The sequence below is a fragment of the Eretmochelys imbricata genome, chromosome 7, assembly GCF_965152235.1.
Source record: "Eretmochelys imbricata isolate rEreImb1 chromosome 7, rEreImb1.hap1, whole genome shotgun sequence".
Lineage (NCBI taxonomy): Eukaryota > Metazoa > Chordata > Testudines > Cheloniidae > Eretmochelys > Eretmochelys imbricata.
This window is the reverse complement of record NC_135578.1, coordinates 29,027,242-29,047,659: the sequence shown is the minus strand read 5'-3', so window position 1 is coordinate 29,047,659 and position 20,418 is coordinate 29,027,242. Positions and strand designations below refer to the sequence as shown.

Genomic DNA, 20,418 nt, shown 5'->3' with positions numbered 1-20,418 from the left:
CTCTGGTAAAAAACATCCATGCAAACACAACTCCAATTCCTCAGCGGCCACCGCCACGCCAAGCCCTGAGAAACCTGTGAGCGAAAACACCCACATTCACAAACCCGGAGTAGGCACTCTAGGGGCTCTGAATGTGCGCAGAAACACCCACATTCACAAACCCGGAGCAGGCGCTCCAGGGGTTGTGAATAAAAAACTAAGGACTGACAAGCCATTCTCCCAAAACCATAAGCTTGTCACAGATCCCCCATATTCCAGTATTTGGGAAGAGTTTGATGCTTCATTCAGAAAACTGATGGACGCTGTATCCTCGGGGGGTCTAAAACTACGGCATTCTAAAAAGATTTGGAAAAAATACGACGCTTTGTTCAGAAAACTGATGGACGCTGAATCCTCAGGGGGCCTAAAAGAAAGGGGGGCTGGAAAGGGTGGCTCTGATCAGGCATGACTAGGTGTGGAAAGGGGTACCCTCAAGGGTGCACATCAGCTCATGTGTAAACAAAAGGGCGGACGGCGCTTGGGGGATAAACAGATGGCTGCCAAAAAATTCCAGGCCAGGGTCGCTGTAAAAATTTTAAAAAGGGCTAAAGAGGTAATGAGGGAAAAAAACCAAAAAGAGATGCCCCCTACCAGAGGCTCTCAAACTGGCATGTCTCAAACTCCCCTCAAAATGGGGAGGCGAAATCAGACTCTGGTTTAGAAAATTCCCCAGAGGGCTCTCTAGACGGGGTCCCATCTACTCCCAATGACCCTCAAGGGGGCGTCTCAGAGTCTGACTCTCAATTAGTATCTGATGTAGAAGATGCCATTGATGGTTCCGTAGAGGAACCCCCAAGTAACCCTGAAAATGCAGAGGTGTATATGGAGAGAGTGAGAAGTTGGCAACATAAATTACCTAGATTTGGGGGATCGGTGTATTGTGAGGAGTTTCATTTTGTCCATCTTGAGCAAATAAATTCAGCTCAACAGGCTGTTGAAGCCATACACAGAGGGATACAGCTAATTCTTGATGACGTTAATGGTAGGGTAGGCCCTGATGATTACGTACAGTTACGTTTAGAGAGCCGTCGTTTAACTAATCCTTTGTTTTCGGTCAGAAGAACTAGGGATGAGCTATCCGCTGAGGATTTCTTAAATCAGACCTCAAAGCTGCTTCAGAGCAATAGAGAATTGCATCTCGATGGTACGTTGTGCCTCGTTGTGACAGTTGTAAAAAATAGGGGTGGGGTGCTCAAAGAGTTTTAAATTCTATCCTTAATAGTCAGATTATTCATAAAAAGAGACAACATTTAGTAGACCTGACTTACACCGGTACCAATCTATGTTTTGCGGGAGGGCTCTTGGCCGTCATGGCCGGTCATAAACCTACGGATGCGGAATTGTTAGCAGAGGCGAGAAAGTTGCACGAGAAACTGGGGTGGTCAGATCAAAAAAAGGTTATGCTCCGTGACGTGGCAAAGTTTGAACAGCATTTAGGAGTTAACGTACAGGTGGTGTTGTATGCGGTGAAAGGTGGCTGGGGTTTTTTTAAAACGGGGGGCCCCGTGTACCCAAAGACTTATTTTATCCTGTTGCACGATGAACATTACTATGGGGTTTTGGATGTGAAAAAGTTGTTCGGAGCAAAAAATTACTGTGAGTTTTGCCACACAGTGTACAGTCACGACCATTCTTGCAGGTATCGTTGCCGCCTCTGCTTGAGCGCAACATGCTCTGACAACGTGGGTGTGCAGCGGAGGTGTCCTAACTGTAAACTGTATTGTCTGTCCAAAGAGTGTTTAGACAGACATGTCAAAAAAACAAGTTGAATGCCTGTCTAAAACTTTGTGCGATAAATGTCAGGCGTACGTGGACAAGCGGCACAGGTGTAAAGGGAGGCGCTGTAAGCAGTGTCAGGGTTTGATCGTTGGAGATGTAGACGTTCACCTCTGTTTTATGGGCAGCCTTAGAAAGCCCGAATCATCAGAAAAGTATATTTTTTATGATTTTGAATGCATGCAAGAGACTGGGTTGCACACTCCCAATTACATTTTTGCCATGTCCCTAAAGCCGGAAAAATCCTGGGAATTTAAGGGTGACGAATGTCTTTCTATGTTTGTTAAGACCTTTATTGGCAAAGAGTTCCGGGACTACACGTTCCTAGCGCATAATTCCAAAGGTTATGATGCGTATTTCTGCGTTAGACAGTTACTGAAGGAAAAGATGTGCATAGAATTGATCGCTCAGGGTAGTAAATTAATGTGCGTGAAAGTTAAGGCCCTTGGCATTCGTTTTATAGACTCTTTAAACTTCTTGCCCATGAAGCTTAGCAAGCTCCCATAGGCGATGGGGTTTGAAGGTTGCAAAGCGTATTTTCCACATTTTTTTAACACTTTAGAAAATCAAAATTATGTGGGGCCTATGCCTCGTGTGGAGCACTACGGTGTAGAAAGCATGATGCCCGGTGAAAAAGCAGAGTTTCTCGACTGTTATCAAGACCACAGCTCTGAGACTTTTGACCTGCAGAAAGAGCTTGCATATTACTGCCAGCAGGATGTAAAAATTTTGAGACAGGCTTGTATCCTATACAGAAAAGAAATTATGAATATGACGGAGAAGGTCGATCTAGCAGAGAGAGAACCCGGTAAATTCACCGAGATAAAACTGTGTATAGATCCGTTCCGGTACATAACGCTGGCATCTGTCTGCATGGCTATGTACAGGTTTATGTTTTTGGAGCCTAACACAGTAGCTCTTCTCCCTCCAGACAACTATCACAGACAGAAAAAGAGATATTCGACACCATCTATCCAGTGGCTGTTGTATATCTCTCAAAAAGAAAATATACAAATACAGCACACTTTACAGGGTGGGGAACTACAGGTAGGCCCCTACTTTTTAGACGGTTATGCCAATATTGACGGGGTACACACAGCCTTTGAGTTTAATGGGTGTTTTTTTCACGGCTGTGTCGCCTGTCATTGTGAAAAAGCACAAAACCCTATGATGGGTACAACTTTTGGATTTCTTTATTACAAGACGCAGCTCAAGACCAACTATCTAAAACGGCTTGGTTTTGTAGTGAGGACTCTTTGGGAGCACGAGTGGGTGGTGATGAAAGAAACAGACAGGGAGCTTGCGAGCTTTTTAAACCGAGCCCAGTTACCCAGCCTCTCATGCTTAGGGATGCTCTTTTTGGGGGGAGGACGAACGCCATCTGTCTATATTATAAACCTAAGCCCGGCGAAGAAATCCACTATTATGATTTTACCAGCTTGTACCCTTTTGTAAACAAAACCAAAGACTACCCTATTGGGCACCCCGATATAGTTTATGACCAATTTGGACCCCTTGCAAATTATTTTGGAATTGCGAAAGTTAAAGTGTACCCCCCACGAGGCCTCTTTTTTCCCATTGTTACCTGTCAGAGTGGGCGGCAAGCTTATGTTCCTGCTATGCCGAACCTGCGCGGAAACCGAGCAGCGGGAGACATACACCCACACCGACGAGGAGAGGGCCATCCTGGGGACTTGGTGCACGGTGGAATTGAACGCAGCCATAGCGAAGGTAGCTAAAATCTATGAAATCTGGCATTTTAATGAAAAATCTGATGAACTCTTTTCGGAGTACATAAAATTACACCTCCACCAGAAACAAGAGGCTTCAGGGTATCCCAGCTGGTGCACAGACGAAGACAAACAAAATAAGTATGTTAACAATTTCTACCAGAAAGAAGGCGTGCTTTTACGCCGACACGAGATCAGGCTAAACCCCGCTAAACGCCAAATTGCTAAACTGTTTTTAAATTCTCTGTGGGGTAAATTCGGCCAAAGAACCAACCTACCCAATATCAGCATCGTGAGAGACCCTGACGAACTCTTTCAATACCTATTTTCCCCCAACTACGAGGTTTCATCCTGTGAGTTTATCGACGATGAAACAGCGTGCGTATCTTGGAAGCATGCAAAAGACCGTTATTCTGTCTCTGGCAATACCAATGTTTTCATAGCCTGTTTCACCACCGCTTATGCCCGCTTAGAACTATACAGCCTCCTAGACGGATTGCAAGAGCGGTGCCTGTACCACGACACTGATTCGGTGATATTTGCGAAAAGAGAGGGGGCCTGGAATCCCCCTCTGGGGGATTATTTAGGGGACCTCACGAGCAAGATCCCACCAGATCAACACATCACCGAGTTTGTGTCGGCAGGCCCAAAAACATACGGGTATAAACTGTCGGGAGGAAAGGCCTGTATGAAGGTCAAAGGTATTACCCTGAACGTAGCAAACTGTAAAAAGATCAACTTTGACAGTTTGAAAGATCTAGTCCTGGACTATTGCACGGGTCTGAGAGAGAACCCCTCAAAAAGATAGAGGTGCAGCAACCCTCTATCGTAAGAAACAAAAATCAGTGGCAAATAGAGACAAAAACCCTTAAAAAAACACAGAAAATTGTTTACAACAAGAGGGTCGTAGGAGAAGGGTTTAAAACCCTGCCCTACGGCTTTTGGAAAATGGATATGAGGTGGAAACACCCCTTTTCTGCAATTCTCGCGGGGCCTAGCAACTGCGGGAAAAGTTACTTTATAAAAAATGTATTGGATAATGCCAAACAAACATTGTCTGTTACGCCTGAGAATATTGTGTGGTGATACAGTTGTTGGCAACCTCTGTATAAAGAACTGCTCTGTAAATACCCCTTTATCAATTTTGTGGAGGGTCTGCCTGATGCTTTTGATGATGACCGTTTGTTTCCTACCAGTAAAGTGAACATGATTATCATAGACGATCTGATGAACTCCACTTGTGAAAGCGATGAAATCGAGAAAGCCTTTACCAAGTACGTGCATCACAGGAACCTGAGCATTATGTATATAGTTCAGAACGTATTTTGCCAGGGAAAAAAGAGTCGCACTATTAACCTAAACACAAAGTACATGGTTCTGTTCAAAAACCCCAGGGACAGGTTACAAATTGCTACACTCGCTCGGCAAATGTACCCTGGCAAAGCTCAGTTCTTTCTAGAAGCTTTTGAGGATGCTACCAAAAGGCCTTATGGCTACCTGGTGGTGGATTTAAATGCTTCCACCCCAGAAGCTTATAGGCTAAGAACTGGTCTTTTCCCTCCAGACTGGCCAGCAGTTTATACTTTAAAAAGAACAACAGCCCGGTATAAAAAGAGATGAATTATTGGCAGGCCCCTTTTTAATAGCCGGAGTTGCTGACTGAAAACATGTCTAGCTGCGTGAAAAGAAACCCGGGCCTTTTAAAATTACTTAGCAAATCGTCCCTGCAGCAAAGGAGGGCTATACTGTGCTCAGCCTCTGACGATCTAGTAGCAGCCATCTCAGAAATAGCGCTCAACACCTTAAAAGGAAACGTACCTTTAACACAGAAGCAAGTGCGTGGGCTGAAAAAGAAACACCCGCTTATAAAAACTTTGTGTAATAAAAGGGTTTCACTTAAAAGAAAGAAGCATCTGGTGAAGCAGTCTGGGAGGTTTATCGGACCCCTGTTAAGTTTTGCTATCCCTCTGATAACGGGGCTTTTAACTAATCGATAATGGAGTATGCAGAAAAAATGTACCTGGTGCCCAGCCGGCAGTTGGAGCAATTAAGCGCTCCCCCTCAGGCAGAGGAAAATATCAGAACAACCGCAACACGCTTACTGGATGCTGAAATGAAATCTGTTCTTCAAAGAACTGACTTAGGTGAATATGAAAAGGCTAAACTTTACAGCACCGTGCTTCAAAGGTACCTAACGTACGTGAAGCAGAGCGATGTGGACAAAGGAAAAATAAGTCTGTTTCTACCAGAACAGGAACAGAGTGTGACTGCCAAACCCTCCGAAACACCAAAGACCTCAGACTCTGTTGCTCAGGAGGTATTGGATAACGTGAATAAGTGTTATAAGAAAAATGCATCAGTATTGCTAAATAAGCTGGGCCAAGATAAAAACATTTCTTCATAGACCAATAAAGGGTCTTTTGTGTACAAAGGCTCTGTGGTTAATGGCTCTAACATGCTCGACTTAGTCAGGGCCGTCACCCAGACGCGCTCTGTTCCTAGCAGACATGTACCTAAGGGATGGGATGTGTTTATGAATGCCATGGCGGAACTGAGCTGAATGCGATGGAGCTGGGGTCTTGTAATTGTCTGTTGTGAAACACAATGTCTGTGGCATTTTTGTTTAAAAATTTCATAATGCTTTTAGGAAAGAACACACTGTTTGCAGGGTGCCCGTATGAGTCAAAAAAACTCTCCAAGGTTACGCTCCACCAGATACACGGCAAGCCAGTGTTCACCCGGTCGGTTGTGTGGATGCGTGTTGACCACCAAACCTAGGGGTCTCTGAGACAGCTTGCCGCCAGGGAATGAATCGCAGGGAAACACGTCTAAGAAATTCTTTTTTGTGTAAGGGTCCGTTGATAAGACACGTGAGAGCTGCACGGTGTCCATGTTCACATGTAGTGAAACAGAACATTTCTCCTCTGATTTATCTCTATGACGTTGTCAAAAACCCCTTACACAATCATATTGACGGTAATGGTTAAAGCCTTCCCAAAACGAATTTCTGCTCTTAGGTTCCCGGTTTTAATCAGGGAATAGTGATCAGCGCATTCCTGGTTGGGGGACAGGTCAAAGGCAAACATGGTGTAACCCTGTGCAAACTCCTCACGGTCGATTAACAGAGAACGATCTTTCATGTGTTTACCGGCCGTCTGTACCAAATTCATGTATTCTTTCACGCAGCGTCCTGCCTCGAAGTCTGGTTGCAGAGGCTTGGTCGGTATCTGCTCACCGTCCACATACAAGGCCACAAAATTAATATCGTAATGCTTAAAATGAAAGGGATTTTTAGCGTAACTTCCGCTAAAGGCTTCGTTATCCACGAACCCCAGGACAAGCATTTTGAGTAACTGTCCCAAGAACAGGTTCTCCTGCCTGCAGGGATGCTAAACACTTTCATTCCCACAAGGTCCACGGGGTATTTGGCATTAGCGGTAAGCAGGGCCCCGGCATGCCCCAGACGAACGCTCGGGGCCACCTGTACTTTCTTCACAAAAAGGGATGCTGATAGAATGCGCAGTTTAAAGCCTTCGGTACTGCTGCCCATTAAACAGAAAGGATCTTTACTGCGCGTCAGTTTAACTTTCACATCCACTCCGTTCAACAATAGTTTTTCTTGAAAAAACAGGTCGCTGTGTAGATGACCTAGAAGCTCTACTGTTCTGCTTTGAGCGGTCAGCTTTGCATGCCTCACAAACCCTAGATTCTCGCCATCCAAGTCTGTGTCTTCCTGTTGTCCGGCAGTGTCTTTGTAAAAGAGGCCAGCGGAAAATTGCGTGGCGAGGGTGTCGTTGCTGTAATTGAGCACCGATTCTATAAAGGCCCTGTAAGGGTAACAGTTGTTGCTTTGGCTTACAAGGCGGTCTCCGAGCGTGACATCCAGCTGACTAAAAATAGAGGCCACTGGGTAATTCACCAGGCCCACCTCGGCGTCCGCGTCGAGTTCAGTTCCATCTCCTTTTACAATCTTGCAACACAGGTACAGCAGTATGTTGTTTAAATCCATATAATCTACGCCATTCCCTGCTATAAAAAAGTCAATGGGGGCAGACTCCGTAATGGCCGACAGAGGTGGCACCTCGATGTAGATGCTTTTCTCAATGCTGGTCTGCGTAGGGGCTATTTGGAACAAGTCTAGTTCGGATTTGGTGCATTCTTCAGACCCGCAGTGAACGAAAGCCATGTTGATTAAAAGATATCTCTCGTATCAGCCGGAGAGTGTTTCCTCTTTCGCCCAGGCTTCCTCTTGGACTTTCGCTTATGGCCGACCCTGCGGATCAAAGCCCTTCTTTTAAAGGGTTTCGGGGGACCTGTGCGTCGCGGGTATGACGCATTTCTCTTTCTCTTCTTCCTCCTTTTAATGTACATCAGCCCCGATCCTTCCTGTGAAGCTGTGTTCCCCACCTTCTCCAGAACAGCGCAGGAGACGTGACCTACCACGTCTTTAGCTATGTTTTGAGCGGCGGTTTTTACGTGGGGTTTAATAATCTCTAGCCCCCTCCTCAAAAGCGGTACGGCTTTTCGAAAGAGGCTACGGAATATTCCACCCACGCCTGCCCCATACATCACAGGGGCCCCATGATATCCAGGAAGGGCGTATCCCGCCTGGGCTTTGTAATAGTTTCTGTAGACGTTGGGCTTGCCGTAATTTTTTAGGATTGCCATAATATTGTTTTGCTTTTTTAGAAAACTCGTTCTCTCCGGGGGGCGCAGGTGTAGCTTGATGATCACCTTGCCAAAGCGAAATGAGACGCTTTTGTTCTGATCTGTCTTTATTTCAGTGGTAATGGTGTCGATGTGGTGTTTACTGATAGGGATGTAATGAGGTTTATCGTAGGTGATGGTGACAAACTCGTTGTTCCTTCCTTGGACGAGGACACAACGTAACAGGGGAACAGAAAAGTCCCCCACAAACTGATGTTCTATGATATCCGTGTACAGATACAAGGAATTAAAACCCCCTGTAATGTCTGCCGAGAAAGGGAATTTTTGGATGCTGTGTTTGGGGCCCAAGCCCAGAATGTTAGCTAGCTCCCTGCTGGTAGAAAACATATAAGTAAAAGCGGCGGACTTAAGTCTAATTTTTCTACCCACAGGGTCGTAGTTCATGATCATCTCAGGCGGTCCGGGGTGACGAGCTATGATACTGTTCATATGATCCAGTAATTTGGGTATGGACGTGTAATAACCTCGTTGTAGGATGAAACTCCATGCCATATCTCCAAAGGTGACTTCAAAAGGAATGTCTTCGTTGATAGTGTTCCAGCTGTGTGGGTATTGTATTTCCACTAACCCCACCTCCCAGGCACCCTGGAGATCCAAGGGCTTAATTAGCCATATTGTTAAAGTTCGAGCTGGTGTTTTGGGGAAAAACTGCAGAGCTGGCGTTGCTGGGCAAAGTAACGTAAAACCCGCCGTCGCTCATCTTCTCCGTCTTTGCGGGGAGGAATAACTTTTGTTTGTTTGTGTCTAAATGTCACAGAGTTGAGAATCTTTCACCCAGCTGTTAAACTTATCAGGCCACCCCAACCATTTCACCAGTAGTTGCTTTTTTCTCCCTTTTCCTTTCTCCGCTAGAACTTTTTCAATCCTGTAAATCCTGTCTTGTTTGGGGTTTACTTTTTGTAATTCTTCAGGGTAAAAAGATCCAGTAACTGTCTCACCCTCGTAGTCTTTTAATCGGTATACAGGTCTCTGACCCCTGGTTAAGGCTTCATCCACTATGAATATCTCATCGGTAAATGTCTGTTCATAACCTTTTTCAAAAGCTCCTTTGGTTTTAGATAGTCTCACGTGGTCGCCTTTTCTAAAAGGGGCAACAACCGGTTTTATTTTAAAACCATCGCCACAAACCATTTTCCATACCTTCACAGAATTTAAAGGGTTAACATCAGCGGGTCTGGTATGTATAGTTCTGTGAAAGCTCTGGTTGTAACTCTTTATAAAGCCAGGTAACACATCGATGTAGCGAAAGGTGTTATTGGCTGTAAAATATCTCCACATCCTAGTTTTTAAAGTTCTGTTAAATCACTCCACAATCCCTGCTTTGACTTCATTATTAGTAACAAAATGGTGAACGCCGTGCCGCTTTAACAATCTGCTTAAGGTTTGTTTAAAAATTCTTTCCCCCGATCGGTTTGTAATTTTTGAGGCACGCGCCCCTCACTAAAAATAGCTTTAAAGGCCTTGGTTACCTCCCCACTCATCTTGTCCCTTAGGCCTAAGGCCCAGGCATGTTTGGATAGAATGTCTACCACTGTTAAGATGTACTTAAAATTGCTGTTGTGTTTGGAGAACCAGTGCATATCCACCAAATCTGCCTGCCTTTGCGCATCCACATCCGAAACAATGGTCTTGTTTCTTTTAAAACGTATTCAAGCCGGTTTGTGTAAAGTATAAGCATCCTGGTCTGAAAGCCAAGCTGTTACTTGTCTTCTATTTAAAGTTTTACTATGCTTTTTGGCCACTTGAAAAAGGGGGTTCACCCCGCCAAAGCTCCCAACTTCCCCAGGGGTGTAATATATTTTCTTTAACAGAGACGCCTGTGGAGACATGACTGTTACTGGTACCATCTTTTACTAACACAAGTGAGGGTGGGGGACAACATTCACATGAACACATTTAAATAAGTTTTATTAATCGCCTGGTTTAACACAACCTTTTACAACCGCCTGTAAAAATGGACGCCATGAGTCCTAACATGAGGGTGTCTGTGCTGGTTCATTCTTCCATTTTGTCCTTTTCCTCTTGAGAGCTGTGTCTCAGACATGAGCAAAAACAGCTGATGCATGATACATTTACTCCAACAGGGCTACCAATGTGTAAGTTCTCAAAGGCCTCCAGAAAGGCATCATTGAGCTGTCGAGAGATTTTTTTCAAAAAAAGAAACAGCGTAAGCACTACACTGCTTGGTTTTTGATTTACACAATCCCTGGTTCCTAACCCCCCCCACCGCCCCCATTACACACCCCCACCCCAGACCGTCACTTCTTAAACATTCATTTACCTGAGCCACGTCTTTTTCATTCACCTTGTCCGCCCGTAACGCCCCCAAGCCATGATCACCTTCCACCTCTCGGGGGGTGGACAACAAGAGGCCATCACGCTCATCGCGGTGCCTCACAAGCAGCTGGGTTTCGGGGTCAGACTCCGGTGTGTCCATCAACGGCTGGGCCAAAGGGTCCTCCTCGGAACTCTCGCTGATGTAGCGCTTTCTGCATACAAGTCCAAAGGTCCTCGGGGCTAAAACAAAGTCCGAAGTTCTCACGGGGGTGGTGAAGGAGTCCATGTTTCCACGATTTGTAAAACATGCGCTCTTGGTAAAAGACAGCCTCTTCCGCCCGACGCTGGGACTCATGGGGTGATGGAGCTGCATTCTGATTGGCAGAGGGGTCACACGCCCCTCTTCTGGGCGGTTCACCCCATCCCCGAACGTGCCCTATTTTGGTCAAATCTGGTCTCCGGGTGGCCTGATTGGTAGAGGTCAGTGGGAGGAGTCGTTAGAGGGGTCACACGCGAATCATTTCCGGTCGGGTCACCCCACCCCGGAACTCATCCTGATTGGTCAAATCTCCTCTTGGGGAGGTCCTACGGGGCGAAACCCCTCTTGATTGGTAGAGGGTTGGGGGTGGAGTCGTTAGAGGGGTCACAAGACCCACTTCCGTAGAGGACACCCCGCCCCGGAACTCACCCTGATTGGTCAAATCTCCTCTTGAGGGGAAGTCCTACAGGGACAAAACCTCTCCTGATTGGTAGAGGGCAGTGGGAGGAGTTGTTAGAGGGGTCACATGACATACCTTGCTTCCGGTCACGTGGCAGCCTTGACCCTGGAAGTAATACCCCAGATGGGGGCAGGACTTCTAGTCAAGGGGGTGGGGTCAAGGGGCGGGGTTAGAGTTTGATTGATGGTAGGGCCCCCTTGAGCTGGGGCGGGGCTAAGGGGTCAAGGGGCGGGTCAAGGGGCGGGGTTAGGGTTTGATTGATGGTAGGGCCCTTATACTACTTATGGCAGCTCAATAGAGGAACTCTGCATTCCTATGCAGAGTCTGAAGAACTGCCCCCTGAGGGTAAAACTTACCTTATGAGGGCCAGCACAAAGCCTATGCAGCACTAAAGTCCTACGTAAGTTCTCAAAATATGGTTTTAGGGTAACTTAACTGTTGCATAAACACTGGTCAGGATCTTTGCACAGGAGTGAATTTCAACTCTGTAGCACAACCACCACCACATGCCTGCTTTATTTTCAACCCTGTAAACATCTTAGCTTCCCTGCTCATTGACTAGTCTTGTAAAGTTGTGTAGTTCATCCACCGGCATTTACTACTACCAGTTTTTCAATAGCTTTAACAAATTGAAACAGGAAGGATTCTTAAATCTCCAAGCAGCTGCAAAATCAGCTAAACAATCATGTTTGGGGAGTTTCAGTTAATTTAAACTGCAAGCTGGTAGATATGCTCCATCAAAGTCTTTCATGGATGAGTTTAAAAAAAAAGGTCACATACAAGCTCCCTGTGCACTGAACATCCGAATTTGCTCATGCATATGAAACGGGTTTTGGAAGTGCTTAATAAAGTTTGCATACAGTATTCTCTCATTCAATTAAGACACTCTGCCATAGATGGCAGATATCCCCCCCCGCCTCCGCATCCAAAAATAAATCACATTTATTAACAGCAAAGCAAAAACAAAACCAGTAAGACCTGAAACAAACAAGACAACCAAACAAACAAAAGGCCGTAGTCCAAGCAGAGTTTTTATGTTCCAAAAAGAGAGACGAGCCCAACACCCCTTGAAATCCACACTATTACCAATCCATTTTGTGTAGGAGGAGCTCAGACACTCTGGTGGTAGATGGCAGTACAACATCCTAAGAGACATCTGTACGCTAGGCAAGATACATTATTTTAATAAAATTTTGAAGCAACGGTTATAATTTCTTCCATTGCTACAAAAGTTGTGAACCTATGGAAGGGAAACTGGTGGGATTTTTTTAATCCAGGTCTAGGAATTAGAGCATTTTGCTACGGTTCTTGCCTTCCTTTTGGTTGTATTATGTTTAAGGTCTGATCTTGTCTGCTGATCCATACATTAGCAGCAGGCTTGCATGCTACTTCCAGTGCACCTATAGGATACAGCCTTTAGCAGTGGGTATTTCACCATATGCTACACTGCCCTGTATGACCCCTATCTTCCCCCTTTGCATTCCAAAAGCACTTCTTAGTGTCTCAATCCCTGCAGAGCAGTAAAAGAGGGCATGCTGGAGATAACAAGTTTATGTGTTAGGGGACAAAGCAAATTCATGAGCCACTGGGCCAAACGCTGAGCTCCTCATTCAGTTTTTCCAAAGTGTTAGCTTGGGCAAATCCCGTTAACTGTAGAGGAACTCACTACCTACAGTGGGAATTTGCTGGGTTAAAACTGAGTAAAGACCTTAGGGTCTCGCCAGCTGTAGTTAGGTGGAATAAAGTAAATGACCTTCACCCCAGAACTCTTTGCAGACAACTCAGAGTTGAGAATAGTTGCTTGGAAAGCTTGATTTCTATACATCCCCTGATAGTTGTATTATTCCTTTATATCTCTATACAGTACCCACCACTGTGGTGATGGGGTGGTTGCTCCATATATGGGATGTAATGAAGGTCTATAAAATATGCCACTCCACTATAAGCACAGGTACCTGGTGTTTGCGGCCCTAGAGCCTAGTAAAATAATTGCTACCCACAGTGGAGAAGTTAAAGACACAAAGTTGAAAACATTTATACCAAAAAGCTATAGGAGAGAAAAGCTAGGAGAGAACAGAATTCAAACAGAAATAGATGGTTCCTAAATCCTTTTATATGTGAAAGGATTCAGACATCAGCTGGTTACCAGCAAGAGGAAAAGTGGTCAGATGATGTCTCGGGGATGAAGGAAGTGGGGATCTGATGAGGTGTCTGCCAGCCATGCTGACAAGAGGAAGCTACAATTCCTCTAGTTTGCACAGAGTGAGGTACAAGTGTGTTATTCAACACATTGTCTAGAATTATTTTACTCAAAGTAATAAGAGCATGGGAAAAACGTAGAGAATGCCCGATATATAGATGGGGGGAAATAGAAACCATATTAGAAGGCAATCTGAAATGAAAAATGTAATACAAATTACGTAGGGTGAAAATGTATGGCGGTAATTTTGAGTGTTTTTCCAAACATTTTTGTGCAGAAACAACCTTTAAAAGAGAGGATAGTATGCTTTTTATAGAATAAAGGGTATTTTCTTGAGATCATCTTACTGCTACGTAGAATACTACAGGCCTGATTTTGAAAACAACTATGGTGCTGCATCCACAAATAATCCATGGGCACAAACAGTAGCATTTTGTATTTTAGACCTCTTATACATCCCCGTGCACACGCACAAGTGACACGATCTGCAAGCACGAACCACCCCCCTCCCTTATTTTAACTGTGTGCAGAATTGTTAGTGCACAAACAGGTCTGTGGAGGCCAGCTTGAGGTCTCACTGAAAATGTGACCCTATGTTTTAAGAGGTAGATTTTACAGTCATCTCTAATTCTGGCTGCCCAACTTTAGATACATAGGACTAAATTTTCAAAAGTGATGTCTGCAACTTTGAACATGCACACTAGAAGTTGTTACACATATGAAGACTAGGCACAAATAAAGAGTCTTTGTATGCCCAAAAAATTACATGTGAAAAACTGCAAGCAAACTTTGAGCAGAACTGGTCAAGGAGATTTCTAGTTTCAAAAATTTTCAGTGCAAAACAAAGACCTTTTTTTGCAAATATTTCTTCCTCATCTCTCTCACATTCCTCAGCCGCCTCTGTTTTGAGACTGGTGTGAGGTATTTGAAATCTTGGCACACAAAAACTTCAGTGTGTGGTAACAATGGCAGGAGCATTTATGGAACACAGGTATAAGGCTCCTCAATCTCTATTTAAGTCTGATATAACGTATTTGAAAAATTTTCCCAGAACTAAAGCCTTTCTTTAATGGAAGATGTGGCAATAAGAGAATAATTGACTGAACCAAGGATCTCAGTTAATGGGTCACATCATGATTCCATTACACAATTTCTACTCACCATCTTTCGGATGGCTGCATTTGAATGGTTTGCTGCTGTAGAAATAAGCTCCAGCGATTCTGTAATAAAGGTAGCAGCAGTTATACATTCTTAAGCCTATCAGTTAATAGCACGATTTTTATCTTCCTGATATGTATGTTTCCACTGCAAAAGACCTGCTGAATTCTGCATTTCCCTGAAGTAAATGGAACATTTGTAAGCCTTGACACATAGAATCGCATTTGCATGCTTAGCAGGCATGTAAATGATACTTCATTTTATCCTGTTCTATTTACAAGTCCAGACAAGAAGCAAAACAGCACATAAGGTGCAAAATTGACAATTTAGGAACCATTTCCCTTTCATAAAACTGTAATTTAAGTCCCAATTAAGACGTTTTACACATGTGCTGAAGTGCTTTGCTGAATCAGCGCCTACATGCGTTGCCATGGTTCACACCATACTCTAGGCATTTCTTGAGACAATTCCAAGCTGTTGTAAATCAATAAAGGAATATGCTTCTTCCCTCCCCGTCTTGATGTCATGTGGCCCGACTCCCTAGAAAATACTCACATTTCAGACAATTTCTGTTTTCCTCCACCAAGCCATCATAAAGGTAACTGAATGTCCTGTGTCTCTGGTATAGACTACAGTATTCTGTCATTGTTTATTTGGTAAAGTTGTCCTAACTTCTAGAACTGTGATTTCCATCTGGCATAGCTTCTCTGCCACTGTTCAAACAGTTAATTCAGTTCTATGCATCTACAATCATCTCATCTACTGTTTACAACATTTGAACTTTGAAGTCAAGATTACACAAGAACATGACTCTTCCCAACAACATGGTTCACATTCATGATGCAGATCATGGAAGCTACACTTACTTTCAGCATCCTTCCTGTCTGGAGACTCTTCTGGAAGTTTCTTTAGATAATCCTTTAGAAGAAGCTCATAGCGAGGAATTCTCTGCACAGGCTCAAGCATGTGATGCTGCAACGTCAGGTTCCCACACACATCCTGTTTCTGTAACTCAGACAAAACAATTATGCAAGGATTATGTTGTTTCTTTGTATGATTTTTTTCCCAGCTCAAACTGCAATTAAAAAAAATCACATTTGCAGCCACACAAATAGAGAGACACTGTCAATCTAAAATCTAGTCAGTTTTTAAAAAGTGTTTAATGTAGACAGTTGGCGCTTACTTCTCTACCAATTGTTATAAATTTACAGTCATTCTCCTGTTTTTTATTAAACATTTCTCCCGTGTTGGTGTGTGCAAGACTTTGTGTGAGTCCCTTGTTAGAACTTTGCCCTAGGAGACCAAGTGGAATCAGAAATCATATGACTGATGCAATAAACACAGGGGCACAAAAATACTTCTCCCTTATTAGTATTTATTGTACAAACAGCACAGAGACTGAAAATATAAGTAATTTGTATAAGCTTCTAAAGCATGACACTGCATCCCTGTTTCACTTGACCAATCAGTGGTTGGTTCAAAGACTGAGCATGCATATTACTTTATTAAATGCTAACCTATCAAGGCACTCATCGGGCCCCAATTATCTTATACTATTCCAAGTATTTATATTCACGATATTCATGCTAAGGAAGTAATATGCCTGTTTTACAGGTGGGGAAAGTGAGGCAGAGAAAGATTAAGTAATTTGTTTCAGGGCACATGGGAAGGCTCTGGAAGAGCCATGAACTGAACCCACAACTCCTCAATCCCAGTTCAGTGTCTTAACCACAAACACATCCTTCCTCTATGGAATTAATACTTCAGCCTATCTAATAAAATAAATCCTTTGGACCAAGTTTTGGTCCAGTCATATATTTCTGTTTGAATACTAGCATCCCCTCAACCACCACGTTAATTTCTGTATTCTATTCCTCAGTCAAAAGATGTTTGTGTCAAGTATTTCCAATATTTCTCATAAATATTACAGCTGAAGACATAATGCTGACTTGCCTGATTCTGGGAGATAATGAGGCAAATACCTGACAGAAAAATATTAGCCATCTTTCCAGTAATTCAAAGATGTAAATTTACTTTAAAAATAATCTGTCACCATGTACTGAACACTACTGCTGTTTATGGTAGCTGAGGTGAATTTATTATCTTTCAGAGATCTACAGCATAACATTTCTCAGATGCCACAATTGGGAGGGAAAGAATTAAAGATTCCAGGAAGAGAAAAGTAAAATGGAGAATTATACTACTCCCTTATTCGCTTTTGTATCTTACTGCATCATGCATCCCCCCACAAGGATGACATCCTCTGTTGCCCTTTTGCCCAATTCCCCAACAAGCATCTTCACACCTTCTTCTATCATGCCTCCAACGGCATCTTCAAACTAGCCCTCAAAGCTGATACCCGGTCATCCTTCTAATCCTTCACTAAAATTCACTTCTACTAGGACGCCCGCAGGGAACTGCCTGCCAAATGATCAGGGCTAAACAGGGGGGTATTTTATATAACTGTTTTATTTATGCAAGTGTATGTGTGACAGTACATGTACACACACATGGTTTGCTAACTCCCGTAAGCTCAAGCACAGCTGATGGAATCTGCAGTCACAAAAACCCAATTGCTTCCATTGCATGTAGACTCATTAGTGCACCAAAATGAGCATATACATGTCTCAGTATATAAGAGGAAATCAACTTAGACCCCAGTGAAAATCAGGTGCTTTGTTTTCTCTTAATGCATATGCAAATAATTAATCCATACAACCACTTCTTATACAGTCACTTTTCCTTCTCAGTGATACCCACACACACCATTTCTTCCACGTGTTTGTTGCACCAAGCGAGTGATTTGTATCTTGTTTTAATTAGATTGTAAACTCTTAAGGGCAGGGATCATTTCTTACGATATATTTGTATGACCCCTATTCGGGGTCAGTGGCCATTACTTTTAGACAAATCAATAATTAGTGTTGATGTGAAAATTTGAAAAATTCAAAATTTGGACAAAGAATGGGGTGGGGAAGAAATTGGTGAGATTTTACATGGAAGTGTTTTGCCCAGCTTTACCGCTACAACTAAGAATAAAGCACCATGTCTCTCATCTTCAGAATCCATTTAATCTAAAAAAAAGCAACAGGCATTTCAAACTTTGGCGTTAAACAAGTTCAAGCGAGAGCCGGGCTGCAGAATGGTGTGAAACCTATAAATACAAAAAACCTTGGCGAGGGTACCAGATGTGCATGAAAAGCGAGTTCTCACAAAGCAAACAGTCTTTCTGTTAAGACAGGAGATTGTACAAGTCTCCTATGACTTCAGAAAAATCAATGTGTCATTTTCGTCAAGAATGTAAGGTTTGAGCCTGTAATAAGCGTTGGGGGCACTCAACACCTAGCAGGATTGAGCCCCAGAAGTTGGATATAATGGTAACACATAGGGATGTATTTCCCTTTAAGGTTGCCTAAAGAAAACAATCAATAGCTTGTGATCAGTTATGGCTTTTTGCAGTAAAAAATGTCAGGTGTTTATGAGCTCAATTTAATTATTGCTAATTCCTCAACCTGAAAAACTATGCCATTCAACAATCCCTAGAGTGTTATTAACAACCTGCATGGAATTTTATAATTAAGCAATAAAACATGAGTGACAGTGCATTTCTGAAGGATTACAACACATTTCAAGTGGTGTTTTGCAAAGCAAGGGCAAAGGTCAAAGGACCAACCAACAGAAATCACATTAAACTACTGGACATTCTCTATCTGTAATTGAAGGCTCCCCCATGACCTCCATGGAAAGGGGGAGCTAAATCTCTGTAGCAAGGTTCCTGGGTTCTTTGATGTGCTGGCATCAGAGACAGGAAATCCTATGGCAGCTTCATTTAAAATGAAAATGTCCGGTTTGAAATTAATTAAATATGAAAATAAATACAATCAGTTCAGTAGCCCATATGTTGACATTAAATCCAATTTGTTTTACATGGGCTGCATTTTCCATTTTTGAGAGCTACAGGCTTTTGTATTGACCATGACAATGCGTGTCACAACAGCTATAGGGGCAAAAATAAAGGAAAAGCTGGTAAGAGGGCACCAGAGAGGCCAGAGATTTGCAGAACACATGCTGGGTAAATCCTCAGGCAATAGATTAGGGCCTATTGACACACCAGTTGGAGATCTAGCCACCAAGCTGCACATCTCTGCTAAAATAATCAGCAGTGAAATAGTAAACAGTGTTGCCATTTTAGATTACCACCACTGGGCTTCAGAACTGAAGCTCCAGGTATAACCCCTGTGTTAAACTTACTTGTCAAGAACTCTTTTCATGGGGCAGCAGAGGACACTCATGATCGCAGATAGCTGCAGGCATGTTTTGTGGCTCTGACAGCTAATGTGAACCATTTGTGTGATTAGCCTGTTTGGTGATGTGACAGAGGAGACATAGCAGAATTTTAGGGAAATATACATCTCCTTGCTGCAGGAAGTAAGACATATAATGAGTTACAGTGGGGCTCCCATATTCTTGAGAAAGCAACCTTCACCAAGGAGCCTGATAAAAACTGAAGTCAGTGGGACTGTGTCTTGGACAAGAGTGAATTATAACAACACTGCTCTATTTTAAAGGGACAACAGATTTTTAGATCAAAATGTAAAGACCAGTTGTGTGTTGTTCTGGAGAACTGGGCTGGGAAGGTTTGGAGCGTGAGGACCAAAGTGGAAGTGAGCCGAGACAGTCTGCTGGCACAAGCAGAAAGAAGCAGGGAGCCCTGCAGAGAGTACACTCCAGAGCTCTCAGACAAATCACACAAGCAATGCTCCATTTGGGGCCCATGTGCCAGGGTCTCAAATTTCAACCAAAAGGAGCACTTAGTTTTTCAGACCCCAGTCAGAATAATCAAAACCTTGCTTAGTCCAAGATTAGACAGATGATTGAGGTAGAAAAGGGCATTTGTAGTACAAGTCTGGTAGAAGGACAACTTTCCCAATTAATATTCTCCCCTCTACCAGCTCCAGGAAGGAGCTTCTGACTCACATGGGTAACCAGCCCTGGCACACTTCTTCTCTTGCAGTGCGGGGTTGGGGGAGAGGGAGGGAAAAAGAATCATGACAGCTGGCCCAGCCCTACCACCAGGACAATCCCTGCATTTCGGGCATGCCGCTGTGGTCTTTCCTCTGTGCACAGAGAGAAAGCATTAACCCTTTCCCTGCTAGTCACTGTTATTTGCAAAGAACAGTGGATGCTCTCCCTGCACCTGCTGGGCCTTAACTACATTCCTAACTTGGCTGGCTCTGGACTCATGCAAAGAAAGAAGGAAGGAAGAAACAGGAAACATTTTTACAAAGCATATTGATGTGAGCAGAAAGGCTTTCATTGTTTATTTTTCATTACAATTGAAAGTTTTAGGTAAATCATTCTCCTGAAAAATCATTAGCCCAAACAAGAGCTCTGTGTTGCAGCATAAGCATCAGAAAATTAAACTGACTAGAAATAAAAATGAAACTGAATGCTCTACTTTCATCGTCCAAGGAGAATGAGGTGCCCACTGCAAACAAGCTAAGAAAATCAAGATATGTATTATGCTTTTAATTTTTCACTTTAAAATTAACGTTTTATTAGTAAGAAGGGAAAGGAATTTTAAAAAGATTAATATACAAAGTGTATAGCTACAGTATCCCTATCCTATTCCTTTTTTGCCTTAGGGACAAACTCAGTGTTAAGTTTTTAGAATAATAAAGGAGACAAGTTCAGTGTTTTTAAAATTTCTGTAAACAAAGGGAATAAAGCCAACCAAAATCAGAGTAACTTGGCATTATTGTCATAGCTTACAGAGAGTCCCCAAATCACA

The 20,418-nt window shown here is 43.3% G+C and overlaps 1 protein-coding gene across 1 annotated transcript in view; it reads right to left on the bottom strand.

Moving 5' to 3' along the window:
• FGD3 (FYVE, RhoGEF and PH domain containing 3) overlaps positions 1-20,418 on the bottom strand; it is a 91,654-nt gene that overhangs the window by 44,299 nt on the left and 26,937 nt on the right. Inside the window, exons 7-8 of the mRNA XM_077822203.1 lie at positions 15,494-15,632; positions 14,631-14,689 (exon numbers count right to left, since the gene is read on the bottom strand). Of these exons, the coding sequence (XP_077678329.1) occupies positions 14,631-14,689; positions 15,494-15,632 (198 nt within the window). The remainder of the gene's footprint in view (positions 1-14,630; positions 14,690-15,493; positions 15,633-20,418) is intronic.